This window comes from Lolium perenne, chromosome 1 (assembly GCF_019359855.2).
Source record: "Lolium perenne isolate Kyuss_39 chromosome 1, Kyuss_2.0, whole genome shotgun sequence".
Classification (NCBI taxonomy): Eukaryota; Viridiplantae; Streptophyta; class Magnoliopsida; order Poales; family Poaceae; genus Lolium; species Lolium perenne.
Window position 1 is genome coordinate 264749099 of NC_067244.2, and position 22452 is coordinate 264771550.

The 22452-nt window shown below is 44.4% G+C and overlaps 3 protein-coding genes across 3 annotated transcripts; all 3 read left to right on the forward strand.

Moving 5' to 3' along the window:
- Window positions 1-2794: 2794 nt before the first annotated feature.
- On the forward strand, window positions 2795-4024 carry LOC127340329 (protein ALP1-like). Its single transcript, XM_071824932.1, has 3 exons — window positions 2795-3205; window positions 3279-3504; window positions 3579-4024. The coding sequence occupies exons 1-3, from the start codon at window positions 2795-2797 to the stop codon at window positions 4022-4024; spliced, it is 1083 nt and encodes a 360-aa protein (XP_071681033.1).
- Window positions 4025-4911: 887 nt separating this feature from the next.
- On the forward strand, window positions 4912-12167 carry LOC139834995 (protein FAR1-RELATED SEQUENCE 5-like). Its single transcript, XM_071824933.1, has 5 exons — window positions 4912-5105; window positions 9324-9576; window positions 9701-10391; window positions 10504-10961; window positions 11484-12167. Exons 1-5 carry the CDS (start codon window positions 4912-4914, stop codon window positions 12165-12167), a joined length of 2280 nt encoding a protein of 759 aa, XP_071681034.1.
- A 1798-nt stretch (window positions 12168-13965) lies between these two features.
- Window positions 13966-14660, forward strand: LOC127340338 (uncharacterized). Its single transcript, XM_051366104.1, has 3 exons — window positions 13966-14118; window positions 14209-14376; window positions 14574-14660. Exons 1-3 carry the CDS (start codon window positions 13966-13968, stop codon window positions 14658-14660), a joined length of 408 nt encoding a protein of 135 aa, XP_051222064.1.
- The last annotated feature ends 7792 nt before the right edge of the window (window positions 14661-22452 follow it).

Consider the following 22452-nt stretch of genomic DNA (forward strand, 5'->3'; position numbering starts at 1 on the left):
GTACTAATAAATTCTTTAAGCATGGCTTCAAGTCCAGGGGGTGAACTCCTATTATTGTTGTAAGAATTCCCATAAGAATTACCATAGCCGTTGCCATTATTATAAGGATATGGTCTATAGTTGTTACTAGAATTGTTCCGGTAAGCGTTGTTGTTGAAATTATTATTTTTAATGAAGTTTACATCAACATGTTCTTCTTGTGCAACCAATGAAGCTAACGGAACATTATTAGGATCAATATTAGTCCTATCATTCACAAGCATAGACATAATAGCATCAATCTTATCACTCAAGGAAGAGGTTTCTTCGACAGAATTTACCTTCTTACCTTGTGGAGCTCTTTCCGTGTGCCATTGAGAGTAATTGATCATCATATTATCAAGAAGCTTTGTTGCTTCACCAAGAGTGATGGACATAAAGGTACCTCCAGCAGCTGAATCCAATAAATTCCGTGAAGAAAAATTTAGTCCTGCATAGAAGGTTTGGATGATCATCCAAGTAGTCAGTCCATGGGTTGGGCAATTTTTAACCAAAGGTTTCATTCTTTCAAGCTTGAGCAACATGTTCAGTATCTAATTGTTTAAAATTCATTATGCTACTCCTCAAAGATATAATTTTAGCAGGGGGATAATATCTACCAATAAAAGCATCCTTGCATTTAGTCCATGAATCAATACTATTCTTAGGCAGAGATAGCAACCAATCTTTAGCTCTTCCTCTTAATGAGAAAGGGAACAATTTTAGTTTAATAATATCACCATCTACATCTTTATATTTTTGCATTTCACATAATTCAACAAAATTATTAAGATGGGCAGTAGCATCATCAGAACTAACACCGGAAAATTGCTCTCGCATAACAAGATTCAAGAAAGGTGTTTACTTTCAAAGAATTCTGCTGTAGTAGCAGGTGGAGCAATAGGTGTGCATAAGAAATCATTATTATTTGTGGTTGTGAAGTCACACAACTTAGTGTTTTCAGCGTTGGCCATTTTAGCAACAGTAAATAAAACAAACTAGATAAAGTAAATGCGAGTAACTAATTTTTTTGTGTTTTAGATATAGCAAACAAGATAGCAAATAAAGTAAAACTAGCAACTAATTTTTTTGTATTTTGATTTAGTGCAGCAAACAAAGTAGTAAATAAAACTAAGCAAGACAAAAACAAAGTAAAGAGATTGAGAAGTGGAGACTCCCCTTGCAGCGTGTCTTGATCTCCCCGGCAACGGCGCCAGAAATTTGCTTGATGCGTGTGGTTGGCACGTCCGTTGGGAACCCCAAGAGGAAGGTGTGATGCGCAGCGGCAAGTTTCCTCAAGAAGAAACCAAGGTTTAATCGGACCAGTAGGAGTCAAGAAGCACGTTGAAGGTTGATGGCGGCGGGATGTAGTGCGGCGCAACACCAGTGATTCCGGCGCCAACGTGGAACCTGCACAACACAACCAAAGTACTTTGCCCCAACGAAACAGTGAGGTTGTCAATCTCACCGGCTTGCTGTAACAAAGAGTTAACCGTATTGTGTGGAAGATGATTGTTTGCAGAAAACAGTAGAACAAGTATTGCAAAGAGATTGTATTTCAAGAAAGAGAATTGGACCGGGGTCCACAGTTCACTAGAGGTGTCTCTCCCATAAGACGAACAGCATGTTGGGTGAACAAATTACAGTTGGGCAATTGACAAATAAAGAGAGCATGACCATGCACATACATATCATGATGAGTATAGTGAGATTTAATTGGGCATTACGACAAAGTACATAGACCGTCATCCAACTGCATCTATGCCTAAAAAGTCCACCTTCAGGTTATCATCCGAACCCCCTCCAGTATTAAGTTGCTAACAACAGACAATTTCATTAAGTATTGCACGTAATGTAACTAGTGACTACATCCTTGAACATAGCACTAATGTTTTATCCCTAGTGGCAACAGCACATCCATAACCTTAGAGGTTCTTGTCACCCCTCCAGATTCACGGAGACATGAACCCACTATCGAGCATAAATACTCCCTCTTGGAGTTACTAGCATCAACTTGGCCAGAGCATCTACTAATAACGGAGAGCATGCAAGATCATAAACAACACATAGATATAACTTTGATAATCAACATAACAAGTATTCTCTATTCATCGGATCCCAACAAACGCAACATATAGAATTACAGATAGATGATCTTGATCATGTTAGGCAGCTCACAAGATCCGACAATGATAGCACAATGGGGAGAAGACAACCATCTAGCTACTGCTATGGACCCATAGTCCAGGGGTAGACTACTCACACATCACACCGGAGGCGACCATGGCGGCGTAGAGTCCTCCGGGAGATGATTCCCCTCTCCGGCAGGGTGCCGGAGGCGATCTCCTGGATCCCCCGAGATGGGATCGGCGTTGGCGGCGTCTCTGGAAGGTTTTCCGTATCGTGGCTCTCGGTACTGGGGGTTTCGTCATGGAGACTTTTTATAGGCGGAAGGGCAGGTCAAGAGGCGGCACGGGGGCCCCACACTACAGGCCGGCGCGGCCAAGGGGGGGGCCGCGCCGCCCTATGGTGTGGCCCCTCCGTGGCCCCTCTTCGTCTCTCCTTCGGACTCCTGGAAGCTTCGTGAGAAAATAGGCCCCTGGGCTTTGATTTCGTCCAATTCCGAGAATATTTCCTTACTAGGATTTCTGAAACCAAAAACAGCAGAAAACAAAGAATCGGCACTTCGGCATCTTGTTAATAGGTTAGTTCCAGAAAATGCACGAATATGACATAAAGTGTGCATAAAACATGTAGATAACATCAATAATGTGGCATGGAACATAAGAAATTATCGATACGTCGGAGACGTATCAGGGATCGGCAACATATTGAATATCTCAATAGTAAATTTTGGCAATGCGATGTCACCTGTAGAAATATGTTGAGATTTGAAAGAGCTCCTTTCTTTCGGTCGTGCAACATATTGAGGGATCGCAAGTTGCTAGAAGATAGTGTTCATGTAAGTGTAGAGCAACAATTGGCGATGTTTTTTCACACCATTGGACATAACGTTCGGAATAGGGTTGTTGCAACCAATTTTGGTAGATCATTTTGGACAATCAGCGTGTACTTTAGGCGTGTCCTTCATGCCATTGGTGAGCTGCATAATGAATATATCATGCCACCTTCACCGGACACTCCAGAAAAAATTGCAGGAAACCCTCGGTTTGACCCATATTTTAAGGTATTTGTTCAAACTATTCCTTAGCTATTTAGGAGAAACCTTCATATAATTTATTAATACTTTCACTATGTAGGACTGTATTGGAGCTATAGATGGTACACATGTGAGAGCATCTATTACCAAAGATGTGGAACATTTCTTTCGTGGTAGGAAGGCATTTGCTACTCAAAATGTGATGGCGGCGGTAGATTTTGACCTCCGGTTCACATATGTGTTGGCTGGTTGGGAGGGGACATCACATGATGCATTAGTTTTAGCTGATGCATTAGCACGTGAGAGAGGCCTACAGGTACCAGAAGGTAACAAATTGCCTTAGATATAGTTGTCCATATATTGTTCAAACCGTTGTCACCAATCTTTGTTTTATTTTTAGGCAAATACTACCTAGTTGATGGTGGATATTACGGAGTGAAGCCTGGATTCTTGCCACCTTTTCGTAATGTGAGGTACCATTTGAATGAGTGGGGCAGCAATCCCGTCCAAAATGCACAGGAGCTATTCAACCTTTGGCACTCGTCTCTATGGGTAACGGTTGAGCGAGCTTTTGCATCACTCAAGAGGAGGTTTAAAATTTTAAGTGATGCCACACCTTTCTTTACTTTACCGGTACAAGTTGACATTGTTGTAGCTTGTTGTGTTCTTCATAATTATGCACTATCTCAAGGAATTGATGAATTCATTATACCGGAGGTGACTTGGACCACTCAACCAATCCGGACACAAAGCCAACAAGCAAGAGACCATAGGGACACAATAGATGGTAGGAAACAAATGGCTAACCAAATGTGGGCGGATAGGCAAGCCTTGAATGGTCATTGAGTGTGGAATTCTCCATGTATTTGTAGTGCTATCTATGTACCATTTTATTGTAATCAAACCATCTGTTTGTGGTGTTACATTTGGAACCGTTCATTGTAATGAAACTATGTACCCTTTATTTGAATGAAACCATGTGTTTGTGATGCTCAATATCTTTTTGGCAACCTTTATATGGCTAGACAGGAATGGACACCGGGGCCAGTGTCACCGGGGCAAGCGGGAGCACTGCCAAGAGTGGGGTGGTTCACTGGACCAATCCCACGTCTACCATGATGCTAGTATTCTTAGCCGACCTTGTGGCTAGTGGTGCTAGAACATCAAGTGGATTCAAGACTTGCCATCACAACCAATGTGCTAAGGTTTTGAATGACAATTTGAAGCTTTCTTTAACCGGAGATGAGATTAGTAACCATCTTAAAAAGTGGAGGAAGATTTGGGGCAGGCTAGTTCAATTGAAAAAATCTGAGTGGAGCTCTATGGGATGAGGATACTTGCACTATTAGGCTTAGCGATGAACACAATTGCATGGTAAGTTTTTATCTATAGTATGTTACTCAGTTTGTTAGTCAGTTGCCCTCTTTTTTTTCTATAGTATGTTACTCACTTTTGCATTTTTTGTAGAACAACAAATCTGATACCCGTTGTTGAATACCCCAATTGAACACTATCGTGCAATGGAAACAATTTTTGGGTCAGCCACGGCTACTGGGAAATATGCCAAGTCCAGCAATGATACATTCTCTATTGATCTTGATCAAGAAAGTGAGCTGCAAACGTCACCAAATGTAGGTGAGTCTTCTGCCAAAGCACCACCAAAATAGAAGGCTAAGGTTGTACACATTGAAGATGATCCATTAGTCAGCACTCTCAAAGATGGGTTCAAAATGATGGCTGGTGCTCTTATGAAGTCTGGTGGAGACAATGATGCTATACCTGATGGCTTGTGGGATGCTTTAGCAGCAATCAAGGGATTTGATGATTCACATATAGCTCACTACTATGCTCATCTTGTTGACAGTCCTAAAATCGCGAATGCATTCATGACGCTGAGCCTTGACAACAAGTTGGTTTGGGTGACTAGGTATGTGGAGAAGATCTTCAGGTGTTATATAATTTGAAATGATGGTATCATGTTTAGTTATGTGTTGTTGTAAGACTACTATTCCTAGCATGTTATGTGAACTTGCCGTGATTCAGTGGATTGTAATGAACTCTAAATATTGCTCGTTCCATCACACATTTTTGTCCAAACCAAACACGAGCATGGAACCGTTCCATTCTACTGGAATGGAACGGTTCCATTCCATTCCACTTCACTCCATTACCAAACACACCCTAAATAATAACACACATGGATCACTCATCATACGGCGATAACACGAGCAAGGAGAATAAGAGAGAGAAAATCGAACAACTCAATTACTTGGAACTCAGGTTCATGGTCCACAATGAATCAACAGACACTAGCAAAAGGATGAGGAGAATTTTGTGGTCCACAACGAATCAACATACACTAGCAAAAGGATGAGGAGAATTGAGTTCAAGTTTCAACTTCTGCTTTACATGAGTATCACATGGTTCAACAACAAGGATCAGAGGGAAGAGTGCAAACTCGCGACGATCAACTTCAGTTGTTGATGTAAACGCGGCGAAGCAAGGATCGGGAGGAAGAGTTGTTGATGTATGTTGATGGCGATGAACTTCACCGCTCCAGATACGCTAAAAAAGTAGATGGAAGAAAAAGATACGCTAAAAAAGTACGAAAAGCAACAAAAACTCAAAATTAGTGCAATCTAAGGCTATGGCAAACCCTAACCCTAATATTTTTGGCTTTTTCTGGATAGGAAACACTCACAACTCAACTATGGGGTGGATTGTGGATGACTTACCGATGAAACACTGAAATCTGATACCAAGATGATAGGGGGTGGCCCGATCTTCTCAGTAAGCACGGTGGTGATGATGATCACGGGATGAACACAGCGGAGATAACTTGATGATGAAGTGGATGATAACTTGTATGACGCAATGAGATCTCTCGATTGGTCCCTGTCGCCAATGCAACAACACTCAACCCTGCAAGATATTCGCAACTCCACACAATTGCGCACGTAGCCGCCGACCACGAAGCGGTAAGTTGCAACAGTCTAATTCCCAATGGAACAGCAGGTCACACAAGACTTTTCAGGGTATACACCAGATCAATGCAATATGGTGTAGAAATTCGATAGAGTTGCAAAGCAATCAACTATGAACTAGGGTTTATCTTAAACTTGGTCTAAACCTAATTTGGGGGCGTCCTGGGCAATTATATAGGAGTTCAGGACGACCAGGAGTCGAAAAAACACATAGAAAACCCACCCAGATCGGATCTGGTCGAGACAGACTTGGAGTCGGCCGGTTATACGGCCGGCCGACCAGGCCTGGGACCGGGCAGGCCGGTCCAAACCGGACCTGGCACCGGGTGGTGACCGGGCTAGGCATCCAGGCATACTGGATAGTGCCCGGTTGGCACAAGCTGGGGATCCGGTCGGCGCCGGGCTGGGCCGATCGGGCGCCCGGTTGGACCGGGCCTGGGACCGGGCGCGCCGGCTTGGCGTCCGGTCAGACCGGGTCTGGAACCGGCCTGGACTTCGTCTTCTTCCCTCGCGCGTGCCTCCCTCTCCTCCCTCGCGCTTCCATGGGATGTCTTCATGTCCATCTTCATGGCCAGCTCCATGTCCAGCTTCACGTCCAGCTTCTTGTCCAGCTGCTCCTCTCCTCCTCGTGCGATGCTTGCTCCTTCTTCATACCTGATCATACATAAGTAAAAGAACTTAGGTAGTGTAAAGTTCTCGTCGATCAAAGTATCACTTAGGAACAAGTTCACCTGTTGTTTGAGTAGCTTCGCACGAGCTCGTGTCATTGGTCTAATCCTGACTTCATTGGACTTGAGCTTCACAGCAGCATCGTCTTCATCTTGCAATGACAGAGGTAGTAGTGTAGTAGGGATGTCATCATCAAGACATGGTCTACTTAAATGTTATTCTGATGAAGGGACTGAAAAGGTTTGGAGTTAAGGGGAAGTTAAGGTAGTAGACTCAGTCAAAATCGAGAAACATTTTTTGAGTTAGAGTTACCGGAAAGGTTATAATTAAGCTTATCAAAAACCAATACAGAACATAATGATTAGTGAAGAGATGTATATATATACATGAATTTTATCGTTGACGGATGAAAGGATAAAGTTGTTAACCTCGATCTAGAAGGAAAAAAGACAGGAGAAATCTTAAGAGTGGATTGCTTTGTGTGAACTCAACTGGCAAAAGCTCTTAGGCATTTCATCGAGCACCTCTTGTGCATAAGAAGAGAGAGCACAGAAACATACACCTCCTGTGCTAAGAAGTGAAAAAGCTATCTGTGGCCCAAACTTGGGCAGGCTAGGGGCATATATATAGAGATGGGCGACCTTTAGTCTCGGTTTGTATTACAAACCAGGACCAAAGGCCCCAAACGAACCGGGACCAGAGAGGGGCGTCTCCCTGCGCCGGTCGAACCAGGTCCAATGCCCCCCACTGGTCTGGTTCATTTTTAAACCGGGACTAAAGCTCCCATGGGCTTTGGAAAAAAGCCATGTTTTCTACTAGTGTATGGTGTTTATGTAGCAAGATATGCTAATATTAATTGGGAGATTTACATGTATAAATACAGTGCCGATATTCCAGAATTTTATTATGGATCTATGTATCATAACCAATATTGAGCACCAAACTATAATGATGGGATACATAATTTAATTGTGAAATAAAAGTTGTGGTGTTTATGCATAACTAGCAGGATATCCTAATATTAATTGGGAAAGATACCTATATAAATTCACTGATGATATCTAAAGATTTTATTATGGCTCTATGTATAATCACCAATATCAAACACCAGTACATAATGATGAGATACATGATTTCATTGCAAAATAAAAGCTGTGGCATTTACGCAAAACTACTTAAAGATATCCTAATATTAATTGGGAGATATATATATATATACATATATATATATATATATATATATATATATATATATATATATATATATATATATATATATATATATATATATATATATAGGACATATTCATACTACACCCGGGTGTAGTTACACCCACGCGTGTTTCTCATAATCTAGAGAGTATCTATCATACCTAAGAGTATGTACATGTAGTATGAAGTATATAAAACTATTTTGGTAGTATATATAATACTTTGTAGGCAGTATGCCTATTTTTTTACGTAGACTCATTTTTTACGTATACATATGCATGTATTTCGTATATATAGTGCAAACTACATGCTCACTTATATTTTTTTCACCAAACTTGGATTGTAATATCTTAGATATAGTGTACGAACATACTCAAACTGATAAAGTATCGTACATACTTCCGTATGGTAGTATATTAGATATGGGTGTAACTACACCCAGGGGTAGGAAGTATTTATCCTATATATATATATATATATATATATATATATATATATATATATATATATATCAACGCGGATTTTATAACCGGGTGGCTAGCTGTGCACACCAGCTCAGCCGTTGGATATAGGGAGCTTGATTGACACTTGTGGTCTCTGGGTACTCCACCTTGTTTTGTGCAGCTAACGTCGGCATGCAGCTCCGTCAAAAAACGCATGCTCTCTGCGTGGTTGTAAAAACATTCTGTGTAGTCTGATGCATTCGGGTGCAACGAGATTTAACGCATTCGGCTGGTAGGCAAGATATGAAATTTGCCGAGACCATCCACTCCTTAAACTTTGCTGACAGTAGACTACACGCCTTGTTCTGTCCCTTTTTTGTGTGTGTGTCGTTATGCCTCTGCGTATTGCCATATGATAGTATCGTGTGTGTATTGCCATATGATAGTAGTAGACTACACGATGCTAGTTAGTAACTCTGTATCTGCCGCAGCAACGCGCGCGTGAACTGGAATGAAAGAACATACAACTGCTAGGGTTTTCACCCCCTTTGACCGGCTTGTGTTAACCTGGTTCGACAGACGTATAGATATTTACTAGCAGGGGTGCCTCTCCTTTTGTTCCTCAGCCCTCTGCTGAAAAAAAAGGTCTTGATCTTGCTTGCACGAACAGGTGGAAAGGGTCGATACAAACAGCAGAAGAACTTGGGAACCACTCGCCATGGCAGATGAATGCGTCGGCAAAGGGTAATCTCATGATCTTGTGATGTTCTGCAGCCGTTAAATTGCTTTCTTGCTGAACGGAGGACTAATTTGATATTATTTGTTTGTTTCATGAAGCGTCCCGGTTGGCCCCTGCCTGCCATCTTCGTGGAACTACGGGGCTGTAGAGATCGCTCTGCGAGAATCTGCAAACAAAGGGGGGGAGTGCATCTTCCTACCAACAGAGGGACAAGTTTTCCAAACGCTGGAAGAAGCATACGAGTTCTTCAATATGTACTCCTGGGAAGTTGGATTTGGAATTCGCTACGGCCGTAGCAGGATTAACGCAGCCAAGGAAAAGTCCAGGCAGGACCTTGTTTGCTCTTGCGAGGTAGGCATCTGAACCGTGTCGTGTTTTATCAGATATATTATGTGCCTATGAAGAACCTGTTCTCCATTTTTTCCGTTTTGTAGATCAGTAGATCTGACGGGCTAACACTTGCTTCATGTACCAGGGTAGAGACAACCAGGAGATGAGCAGATCTGCTAGGTGTGACTGCCCTTGCATATTGTCGATGCTGCGAGCAGACGATGAATCTTGGTATGTTAAGCGTTTCTGCGAACAACACAACCACCCCATGTCAGTTTCTTGTGGGGAGAAACGGCGCTGGACATCACACAGTAGGATAGACGGCAGCACACGGGAGCTTATTCGTCACTTGCGTGGTAACAATGTCCAGCTATCCAGGGTTTGTTCGATTGTAGGTTCAGTGCACCACAACGATTCGTATGTTCCATTTAGCCGTCAGTCCGTCCGCACCCTTTGTGCGAAGTTAGCACAGGAATCCATAGAAGGTGACATTGGAAAAACATTAGAGGTATTTGCTAGGATAAAACAGAGGGACCCAGGTTTTGTTGTTGCTATGGATCTAGATGACAAGAGCCGAGTTAGGTCTATGTTATTCGCACACGGTTCTAGCAGAATGGACTATGCATTGTTTGGAGATGTGGTCACGTTTGATACAACATATAGGACGAACTTGTACAACCTTCCTTTTGGTTTGTTTGTCGGAGTCAACCACCACTTCCAGAGTATAATTTTTGGGGGTGTCCTCCTGACCGAAGAAACAACAGATGCGTTCAAATGGACCTTCCGCAACTTTGTTGTGGCTATGGGTGGCCAAGCACCACAGACTATATTGACAGGTTAGTTTTTCCCGTATGGCATAAGGTACAAAATACACGCAGATGTTTTAGTGTTAGGCTTATATTCACATATGGGATACCGAGTAACATCCGTTTTCTTTTGTTATACCAGATCAGTGCCATCAGATGAGGGTGGCTATTGACTCAGAGCTGCCAGACACTCGGCATAGGTGGTGCAAATGGCACGTCCTTCGGAAAGCTAAAGAGTCACTAGGTGCTGTATACAGCAAGAATTCTCTGTTCAAGCGAGAACTTCACGACCTGCTAGATCAAATTGTGGATGTTGAAGAATTTGAGACTAGGTGGGCAGAGATCGTGACTGGCAATGGTCTGGGTGACAATGAGTTCTTGGCCAGGGCATATGAAAATAGAGAGATGTGGGCGAAGCCTTATTTTACGGATACCTTCTGTGCCGGGATGACTAGCACACAACGGAGCGAGAGCGCAAATCATGTTCTGAAGACTTACATACCTCGGTCGGCACCGATGCATTTGTTTGTTACACAATATGATCGGTTAATTACAGATCGTGTGTCAGATGTTGGTCGAGAAGAGCACGCTACTAAACAGGTTCATACGTTTAGACCCCTCTTTTTTCTGCTAACACCCATGTGTTTTTTCTTTGTTTTTGTGTTGCATGAATAATTTCGACAGCCGGAGCACGTGCAACTATATTATGATGCTAAATTTATCCCTTGTTTCTCCCTTCACCAGGTCAATTTTCTCCTTAGAACCGGTGTCCCAATCGAGAAACATGCCACTATCGTCTACACCCGATCAATGTTTGAGCCTTTTTTTAGGGAGCTTTTCCGCTCGGGTAGTTTCCTGTGTCGGGAAAGTGAAGAAGCTAACAGGTTTATTGTTACTTATTCCTGCCCAACGAGCTCCACTGTGTCTGTCAGGAGGGAGTTCATTGTTAAGTGTAATGAAGAAAAAACCGATTACTGGTGTATTTGCAAATCGTTCGAGCATTGCGGCATGCCGTGCAGGCATGTACTGAAGGTAATACTATCATGTTAAATCCAATGCGATTTGTCGCCTATTCGGTTTGCATTTGTTAAGCATGATGTATCCAATCGGTTCCATCCGCAGGTGCTGGTGCATACTGGTGCAACTGACCTTCCTGATTGCCTGGTCAAGAAGAGATGGAGCACCTCGGCCAGGGATGGTGTGTTGTGCAATATCGTTGGGTACGGTGACGCTGCAGCCAGAGGAGCCGATGCTGCTTCCATGCACGGGATGTTGCACGCTGCGGCAATGGAACTAGTTGGTATGGGCACTACTTCTAGGCAGGCATTTGAGTTGGCTATCGATTACATCAGCCACGCAAAAGCAGCCTTATCGGCTATTGCTGTGAAGAACCCCGCCGAGATCCCGTTGGATGTGCAGAGTGCACCTGCAGAAGGCGCGGAGAAGTTAAAATTCGACCCTGCCATAGCGGCACCACCCCGAGTTCGTTCCCGGGGTAGGCCTAAAGAGTTGAGGTACAAGTCCCCAATCGAATCACCAGGGTCGCGCAAGCGTCCTTTTGCAGATAGCACGCGTGTCCCTGAGGCTGATCGTCCAAGGAGGTCAAGTCGTTTCCTAAAAACAGGCGTGTACATGGTTGAACACTGCGGTTCATGTGGTTCGACGCAGCACCTCACGCCGGAGTGCTCTGTTAATGCTGTGCAAGAGGAGTTTACTGCCACAAGGAGGAGATGCAAGAGCTGTGGTGAAGTCGGCCATAACCGATCAACATGTGGACGGAAGTCAACGTACACTCCGAAGACTTAGCTTACCGCCCTTTTTATATAATTTGCTGCAGAACCATGCGCGGTGGATTTAATGTATTTCCTAGTTGAACCAGTTCGCTTGTATGTTGTTAAAAAGGTTGAGACGTTGGATGTGCTTGTTATTTGCAATTTGAGAGTGTCAGGCTGACAATTTTTAAAAAATGTTATGTAGTTATAGTTTGTGTTTTTGCTGAGTATGGTGATCGAGACACCAACGCTTGCAGCCGATACAAACTTACAACTTTTGGCTGTTTTGTTATGAGTTGGGTTCGCCAGCTTAGGAAGAAAAAAACAAACGGCGACGGCCTAGCACATCTTGGGTGGGATGTATGTAACTGTCGCATTTTTTTGCCCGTGCGGCCACATGTCCTAACCGTCAAACGTTAGTTTCTATTTGTCCAGGCGGGTGCTCTGCATTTGTCTTGATCGGCTCTGCACTTTTTGTCTTGTTCCCTTTGTTTACTTTTTCGACCCGAAAGATGGAGTAGAAAGTTTACAAGCGGACCGCCTAGGTTTTCCAGTTTTTAAGTGAAAGCTACCTGCACTAGATTTCGTAGTTCGTCCCGAGATAGATATAACGAGCCGAAATTTCAATGTTACAGTTAGTTTGAACCAGTTCGATGCGGGACTCTGCCCTTACAATTGAATTTATTCTTGCGTTTTTGTTAATACCTTTTCCAATGGAAGAATAAGGGTAATGCGCCACCGACGCAATTCTTAGATGCACGTGCGTTGTTTTTCTGGCCATACACCATATTATTATCTACGGGGGTTTTTAAAGGTCCCTTGTTCCGACATGGACATAAAAACGATCGCTGTCAAAAGGTCTTCTAGGTGTTGCACGCGTATGACTCAAACCGAAGGCGGATATAATTAATTTAATCGTCTTACATCACAAATCATTGTGGTGTACCGCACCCCAACCTTTTATCCGTCTTCTCCTCCACCTGATTTTGATGTTTCGCTTTTCAGGCTATATTCAATGGTGGTCTCCCAACTAACTACCCTCCAAGAAAACACGACCACTAAATGAGCGACATGACCCCATTACGGATGTGAGTTTTTTGCAGTTGCGAATGTTTTATTCCCAACTAATCTGAATTTTTAATCCTTGGTTAAGTAACAACGTCGGCGGGGCATGCATTAGCTCGACATCAACCCATAGCGGATGTGAAAAATTTGCAGTTGCGGAGGTTTCATTCCCAATAAATCTGAATTTTTAATCCTTATTTTAAGTAACAACATCGGAGGGGCTTGCATTCGCTGGCAAGTAGCTTAAGAAACGACGATACAGCTGTGATGATAAACATCCGTTGAACTACATTTCAGTGGCGTGTTTGTTTCGCGACAGCGGTAAGATGTTCGATGGCGAGGTGGCCGGGACGTTTTGAATTCTGGGAATAGAACGATTTTGCGACTATTTAATGTAAGCCTGTCTGATACCAGTCATTGCTTGTTGGAAAAGTATGTCTTGTTTTTATTTTTTAATGCGATAACAAACCTACCCCCACTTAGCCCTTTCAGGGAAAAAAGGTGCTGTATAGTGTCATATATCTTTTTTCGGATAAAATAAGCCAGTTTTGTTTGGCAGCCAACGGGCGCAAGTTATTTTTGCAACGGCTACCTGCCACTTTTGAACTCATACCCCAGATTGCTATAAATACTAGAACCTATGCGGATCGTGGGCAAGGCCAATCAGTCTATCCTTTGGGTTAGCAGCATCCCACATCCTTCCTCTGAAGGGCTTGAAAATATCAAGTCCGTACGCCGTTGGGTGCTAGTTTTTCTCGTAGGGCAAGATGTCAAGCATGTCTGCAAGTGCATCCGCGAGCAGCACCGCATTTTTGGGATTTTCGAAGTTCCACTGCTACTGCGGGGAGTCGGCGGATCTGTGGAGATCTGGGACGTCGGAGAACCCAGGCAGGCTATTCCTGAAGTGCGGCATGGAAAAGGTATCCGTTTTGATCTTGAACTCCCCATGTTTTGCCATGTTAACTGTGCTGAAAATCGTTTTCTGCTGATGCGTTTAAATGTGTATACAGAAATGCAAGTTCTGGTTCTGGGAAGATGAGGTGAGCGCACGGCCAAGCAGGTGCTTCGACGGCCGTAGGGAGCTTGGTTCCCAAAACCAAAACAGCCAGGTCCACTCGTCAAAAGTTGTTGAAGGAATTAAGGATTTACATTCGGAGCTCGTGCTTGTTCGGTTTGCTGTAATAGCCCTAGCGGTTGCCGTAATCTGGCTGGGGAGTAGGGTTTGATTCTGTTCAGCTGCTGATGTAACGATGCAACCATTCGGCTGCATGTACTTGTATTTGTAGACGCTACAAGTTTACTAGATGCTATTTGGTACCTCGTCGTTGTGGTATCTTATCAGCGTCAATAAACAACATGCAAACATGTCTTGCAGCTGATCAAGATTGTCACTGGAAACCAGAATACAAAGTTCAAGTGCACTGGTTATTTGTCCACAATCGAACAGAAAAGCGCGACATAGCTAAGATAGTAATGATGCTAAGTCCATTGATACAATCAAACTACCCGTCCACAGTGAAAGCACATCTAAACGACGCTAAACTGGCCAGTGCCAAATAGAAGTGATCGTATGGACGGTCAGGCCAAATATGCAAACGCCTGCGTCGGCAGGACATTCCGCACACCTTGGTTGTTCGTTTCTCCGTCGCTCCCCTCATCAGTGACATAACCTGCACGCTTGTCCTCCTCTACGGTGACCCCTTCTGCCTTTCTCTTCTTTGTCAACACCTTCTTTCCTTTCGGGGCGGTTTTCTTGGTGATTGAGTAGGCTGCTATGGTCCCCTTGTACACGAAGGTCAGTTTGGCTAGATATATTGTTTCTGGACAAACAGGCTGCAATTCAGAAGAAGCACGTGATTACCAGCCGCTTCCACATACGAAAGTACCTTGCAAGAATAGATAAGCCGGACGTCCTCAGACAACATACCAGGAATTGGTTTGGCTTGGGGACACTGAAGAATGCTGTGCTCACTCCAGTGTCGGGTCTGCGTAAAGAGGAAATGGATTGAGTAACTAGGTTTTCCCAGATAGTATTAGTACCACGCACACCCTCTCTTATATATGTAGTTTGATAATTGCAGTAGTCATAGTCAAAAAACAACTGAGTGGGATAATGAGCATAGTAAGGGCGAGATGGCTCTGTACCCGTGCATAATGTGCTGTTTCTTCAGGGCAACGTCATAAACCCATTGGATTTCTGGGATACGCCTGTTTGTCAGGTGCTTGATGTGAGATACTGCAAATGTGGTAAGCTTCTCCATTGTGGGTCGAAAGAAATTCAACACATCAATGTGCGGTTTCCCGGACACAGCTGGGTGAACCAGGTGTGTTGTGCACTTCAGCATGTCTACTGAAACTGAAGCCCACCCTTGTTCAAACTTGATCATAGCAACCACCTGGTCAATTAAAATGAAGTGTATGTAGCATTAGAACAGTAATCATCTGCGCGTGCAGTTCGTTCTATATGCTTGGTCATCATGGTGAGCATTAATAAAAAGGGCTCAAGTTGCTTACCCTTCCACAGTTCGATATATCGTAATGGAAATGTGGTTGAAGAAATGTTTCTTCACAATCATCTACATTCGAACCGTCAGACATCACCTTATCCTGCATTTAGTGGACGATTTTTCAGTCAGGATTGCACCAACCGGGGCGATCGCCATAGTTATACTAGCACGGTTAGAAAATGGAATAACCATAAAGTTCTCTGGATTCTATGGAGGATCAGAGGACGAACCGCCCACATATGCATCACGTAATGGACGTTTTCATCAGCTTCGGCCCGCTTGTCTGCTTCGTCGTTCCTCAGCACTCGAACCACAACGTTCCCCATTTCTTCAGACATTTCTTCCCTGAGCTGTAGCAATCGCTTGATGTATATACCATCCACTGATGCCATGGGAGGGTCTCTGAACTCGATCCATACACTGCATGATCATAGGCAAGAGCATCAAGGATTTTATGAGAAAACCAGATTGGCAATGTAAATTAGGACCTTTGTCCGTTGGGAACATTTGTAGATCGACGTCTCAAACTTACTCTCGCAGGTCTGCCCTAGTTGCATTGTGTACGAACCATGCGGCTGTGCCCTTCATGTGGTCCCTGAGGCGTTGGAACCTGTTTTGGTCGCTGGTAGCTCTCCTTCCTCTCTTTGGTGCAGTCCCATCGCCAAACATCCAGTTGAATGGGATAGCCCTGTCAACGCCTGCGGACTCTATTTAATAGAATGCATTGTTAGACAGCTGATAATGGATGCTTTGAAATGTCATAACTAAATCTCCTCATAAGCATTGGGTGCATAAGATGAAACTTACTTTTTGATTTGTTTTTCTGTTCAGATTTTATAGTTTTAACCAGTTCCTCCATTTTACCACTCATGGCATCCATGGAAGAACTGAACTTTGCATCTGCTTCTGACTTTGACTGCACAATAGTTGTTGCAAGCTTGGTGATGCTAGTTGTGGCTTTGCTGAACGCCGACACAGCTAGTCTGAACTGTTCAGCTGAATCTTTGATAGCTCGAAGAAACTCTGGATCTACTTTGTTAGTCTGCAGCCACCATTTATTCAGAAAAAGTAAGAACACAGACACAACTGCGTATACGGTCGATCTATTAGGGATGTTGTCTGAATGAACAACTGATGTAGATCTAATTACAGGGAGTGCAACTTTGGACTAGATATTACCTGTTCCCGGTCATCTTCCTCGAACAGGACCCTTGCAGTTGATGACTGAGGTAGGGGCCGCAGAGCTGATCTCGACGCCGGCACCTGATTCAGATTTGAAATACAGTAAACGATAGGAAGCAAAAAAATTGCGGATGCTGAGCAACATAGTAGATCCAGGCAATCAAACAGATCTGATGCTTGCCGTATCCGCTTGACAGGAGGAAAAACAACACACCCCTCAGAAATGAACACTACAAAAGAAGTGTAATCCCAATCTGGTAGGGGAAAATACGAGATCCGCCGTTGGGATAGCAAAATCTTACCGTTGCAGCGAAACTCCATAATGCTAATTGCCACTCAACTGCCATTAAATCTCAGATTTTGGTCGCAGAAAATCTCCTGCCAAACTACTGATTTCTGCACTTCCCCCCCTCCCTACAGTCATGCAATGAATGAGCTAGGCCATCTCCGTGTTTTTTATAGGCGTAGACTGAGTGCGTTGATGGGGATGGCACTACGAAAACAAATGTATGTGGTGGAGGGTGTTATCGCGGGTCATTTTGTGTTTCTACTAGTGGAGGCTGTGGTGTAGGCTGGCAGGTGCCGAGCTATCCACATCTCGTGCTCAAATGATTAGCACTACCACCCTTGATTAACGCAGTAAGTAAATGTGAAAAAGTCTCGTGTCGTTTGTTGGTTGTCGTGTTTTTCATCACAGTCAGTGGCGTTATATTATTATTGCAGAAACAAGAAATTGGTATATTTGTCGTGGCTATTTAGTTGAGTACGTACTGTTGTTTTTGCATAAACCACAACGCTTGCCCAGAAAGGGAAAAAAAGAACACCCATAAATGAACAACACAGGTGGATATCACACACCTGGAATGCTCTGCTTCGAAATTCCGCCGGCGGCAGTTCGTCGCTGGGGGGAATAGTTGTTGCCCGGCTGATGGCCTCCTGCACAGCCTGATACATCCCGACGTATGGTCCATGCTGCAGACGCGCAATGCATATTGGTTTAGGTGGTAATGTAATCGGTTAGTTCAATTCCTAGTTTTTTGGAAGGGCTAGAGATATGGCAACCAACCTGTGTTCCGCCAAGAACAGTACCGCACCCATCAACGGTGTTCATCATTGGGCTGAAGTTCATGTGTGTTCCTCTGAGTGAACTGGAACCTTTGTCAAAGACGCTAACCTGCATACATCGTCGTATATAATTCGTGAAGCAAACATTACTGGTTAGAATGCTGTATCTGTGAAACAGCGGGTACGCAGGTGCAGTAAAGAAGTCGTTAAGCATTCGGTAAGCATTTTCATCCCAGAGTTTTACATATAAACAGAATGCATCTTCCTGCAGTTTTAGTGCTCATACAACGGGTATGCTTATTTCGGAAACAGATCCGGTGGGTAGTTGGATGGGAGAAGTTTTGTAGTATGGTATGATTTATTGGAGAAGCGGCCGTACCGTCTGACCAGCCTGGTTGTTGGCTGCCGATGGAGGCGAGGAGAAGCCGAAACCGTGTAGCTCGAATCCCAGTCCCGCCGCCATTAATGAGGTCTGCTGGTGCTGTAGAAAGAGACAGTAGTCCAGAGATGAGTATTACTAAGTGCAGAGCATACGAAAATGGAGTATAGGATAGACTTCATTGGCGTAGTTATTGTGAACAAGACCTGGATGTCTGGTTGTGTGAACCCCATGGTAGCGTTCAATGAGCTATCCCCACCTCCGTCCATTGCACGCGCTCCGGGATAGCTCTTCCGAGGAGGAAGTGGTTGCAGGTGGATAGGAGAAGGAAGAAGATGTCTTGGGAAGGGAAGCAGAGAGTCAAATGAGGTAGGTGTGTTCTTTGTTTTTGGGGGTACCTTGTTTAAATGGGGACTGAGACCCACATGCCCTTCGTTCCCCATTACTTTATTCTTCCTCACGCACAGCGGGACAAGGAAAAAGAGAGAAGACTTTACCTCCTGTGGCCGGCTTGTTAGATTTTGTGAGCCCCACTACTCTATTGTAGTTTCGACACAAAGAATAAACCAGGCATGCCCCTTGATTTTTCCTGGATCAGTTGCCGTGGTCCTTAATTTACAGATCAGATTAGGTCCTAAAAAAATTTGTTTGTGCGTGTAAAAGTTAAAATTGGTGGAGTATCACAGTAAAAAATAACAACAACAAAGTGGATAGGTTAGCAGACACTAAGGCTGTATGCATTCTTAGTAATCATTAAACCAACGGAAAATCGCTCGGTTTCGTGTTTTTGTTCCGTTGGATTGCAAATCGTGGTCAGCTTTTGTTGTATCCTCGGCAGGGATTTAATACCTGACCCATTTTTCTGCGCTTGGTTGCCCCCCTCCAGGTGGACCACGCCGTTATTTCTCACACCGAGTACAGACTATCATGCCAGTGAAAAAGTTGTCCGTGCTAGATATATGTGTGTGATCCCGGCGGTTAAAAGGTTTCCCAGATAGGAATTGTATATAAAGGGGTCGCATAATTCGCCGACCTTAGGGTATTTGCACTTGGGTGTTGCGTACGGCTGACGCGGGTGTCTAGTTGTGCACGGCTATATGATAGTGACGCCTGCGTACTCGTTTCGGATGCTATTTCCACGAAATGTACGGTCGGTAAGGTGGTGTATTGGGTAGATGGTTAGTCCGGGCGTCCGCCTGCTATCGCAGCGACCTAGTCCCGATGCCTTTTGCCCTCCTCTTATGCTGCACTGCGGTCTGGCCGATTATTGTAATCGGCACCCCGGGATGGTTGTACGACACGACTAATCGTACGCGTTTGATCGTAGAACATTTTGCAAATGCTCCATCAGCTGACGCCATCATTTGCGACACATCTGCTAAAAAAACAGTTTTACTTTTGTTGGATAAGCTTACAAATGTATCTGCCTCTGTGAAAAAAAAACATATACACAGAGCTGGCCCGGAGGTGCTATGTAAGAAACATATACACATAGCTGGCACGGCCTTACAATGTATCTTCCTCTGTGAAAAACAAACATATACACAGAGCTGGCCCGGAGGTGCTCGCCCGGAGGTTCCTTTTGTCCTCCTCTTATGCTGCATTGCGGTCGGGCCGATTAGTTTAATCGGCATCACGCGATGGTTCTACGACACGACTGATCCTACGCGTTTGATCGTAGAACATTTTTCAACGCTCCATCAGTAATGCAGCTCTAATAGCTGACGCCATCATTTGCGACAAAACTGCTAAAAATGTTTGTTTACATTTTTTGGATGAGCTTACAATGTATATTCCTCTGTGAAAAAACAAGCATATACGAATGACCGCGCCTTAAAAAGATGTTGTGTATCAATTCTGTTTGTTTGTCCCAAGTTACATAAAACCTCTGCCTGTATTTTGTTTTTAACATATTTGTAAGAATATGCAAACACATTCGTACTTGCTCCCCTATGAACTTAATTGTGCTGTTTGAATTTCCTTTTTTGTTTTTGCGGTAATCCAATGAGCTGCTAGCCACCCACACGTGTCCGAGGACACTGCTTTTAATAAAAGTAGTACGATGGTAAGAAAGTTCTATGTCTGCTCTCAATGGACAACACATCGTCCTCCACCACGTATGATACAATGGCGGCTATGCTGTACCAGAAGTGCATTCTTTCGCCAACATCTTCCTGCTACCTCCCCGCTTTACTGCAGCCCAATTAATGTTTTGATTTACCTAGTAGCTGAATCCGGCAGGAGGCAGCGGCAGCAGGGCTTGCGCCTCAGCTCTACGTCATAGAGGAGTAGGTTGCAGCTTCGTGTGTCGACTTTGGTTTGGAATGGGCGATTTGGACACGTGAAAACAGTTGCGTTCCCGTCCCTCCTGCGGGGCCATGATGGTTGATGACTGATGTCGCTTGGACAGGTGCTGTGCGCCGTATGGGCAGAGCCACATTGGCTCCCACTAGATGATTTATATTTCACCCAACAACGGCTCCTCATTTGATACGCGCCCCCGTCTTTAAATAAGAGATGACGTGCTGGTCAACTAGCACGACACCTTGTAATGTCTTTGTTGTGGCGTGCTAAGCTGGAGCTGTGGTAGCAACCGTTTGCGGCATGTTGACCCAATCCCCACGCAGAAAACGACTGACCGTGTCGACTGCTGTTTGGCCGTAACTGAAACACATGGCGTTTGTTTTGTTTTTTTATCGCTTACATGTGTTGGTAGTCATTTTTTCCCGGTGTGGTTAGTTCGCTCTCTTTGTTTGTCCAGGCGTCTTCCGTGTAGCCAAAGCATTGTAGCTATTTTTTTTTTACAAGGGTTGCGCCCCCGGGTTACATACAAATGACTGCAAAATTTAACACATTTGCACCTCGTAGATCTTAGGGCATGTACAGTCGTGTAGACGATCGTAGTCTGCAGTACGTGTACACGTTGGATATAGATAGCCCAATATAAGTCTCGTACAACATCTCGTCTCTTTAACTGTCCGTAAAAATCTGATGCTCGCAACTGCTTATTGCTACTAATACACCGGGATAGAACGAGAAGTGGGCCAGATTTCTTTTGGGACCACCTCTCTAACAGAATCCATCGATACAATGGGGTTGGAGGCGTCGATAACCACCGTGTTTAGCGGAAATCGACCGTCTGAAATATTCCCGACGACCTCTTTATCTTTTCTTGCTGTCTTTCCTCTAACCAACCAAAAATCAGACATGGCACGCGTTACAGATTGCTGACTACATGCTGTGGTACATGCCCTTATGGAAGGAAGTAGAGAGAGTGCCAGATTGATAATGTCCTTGTTATTGTCGACGGCAACAACAACTGCAACCCCCCTAAAACCCTACTACCGACCTACCCCCCAACCTACCCCTCCACTGACCTCTCCAGCGAACTAGCACTCCCCCGAGGAGGGTGTCGCCGCGCCAAACCTGGGAGTCCTTATGACTTGGGCAGACATCCTCATACAGTTCGGTCGAGTTTTTGGGGTACGGTGCAATCGTTTCGCTCAACATCTTCGTTCTAGGATTTGGCGGGCGGTGGTGGCGTCGCTGTGGGACATTACCCGGCCGAATGCTTAGTCTTCGATGATGGTGAAACTCATGCTCGGACCGCTGGGTAGTGGCGGGCGGTAGCGATGTTGCGCACCGATACAATATTGGATGCATCGGCGGCGCAACCTGCATGTTCTCACTAGTGCTGCTACGTGGGGATCCCACAGATATTGGCTTCCCGGGGGCGGATATGGCGGCGCTACCTTCATCGTTCTGTCTTTTTGGGCATAGTATAGGGCGGAAAATGTGGGGTGTATATAGGGTTCTGGTGGTTTGGTGTCCCTCTACCACATCGGTGGCGCCCAAACCTCGACGCCATGGGGTAATGCATGGTCCGGGGACGACACGTCCGGACTGATGTATGCGTCCACGATCGTGTACCCTTCTGTCATCATATTGAAAATAGGCGAATGTGTTTGCCAATGTTACTGCGAGGATGTGGCTTTAAGATGTACTGTAGGAAGACGGGTTCAGCAACACCGGTGGGTTTGTGCGCAAGCATGAACTGATAACCTGTTCGATTGAATGTGCTTCTCGCATTCTATTAGGCCGTTTTCGGTAGACCTAGTTTG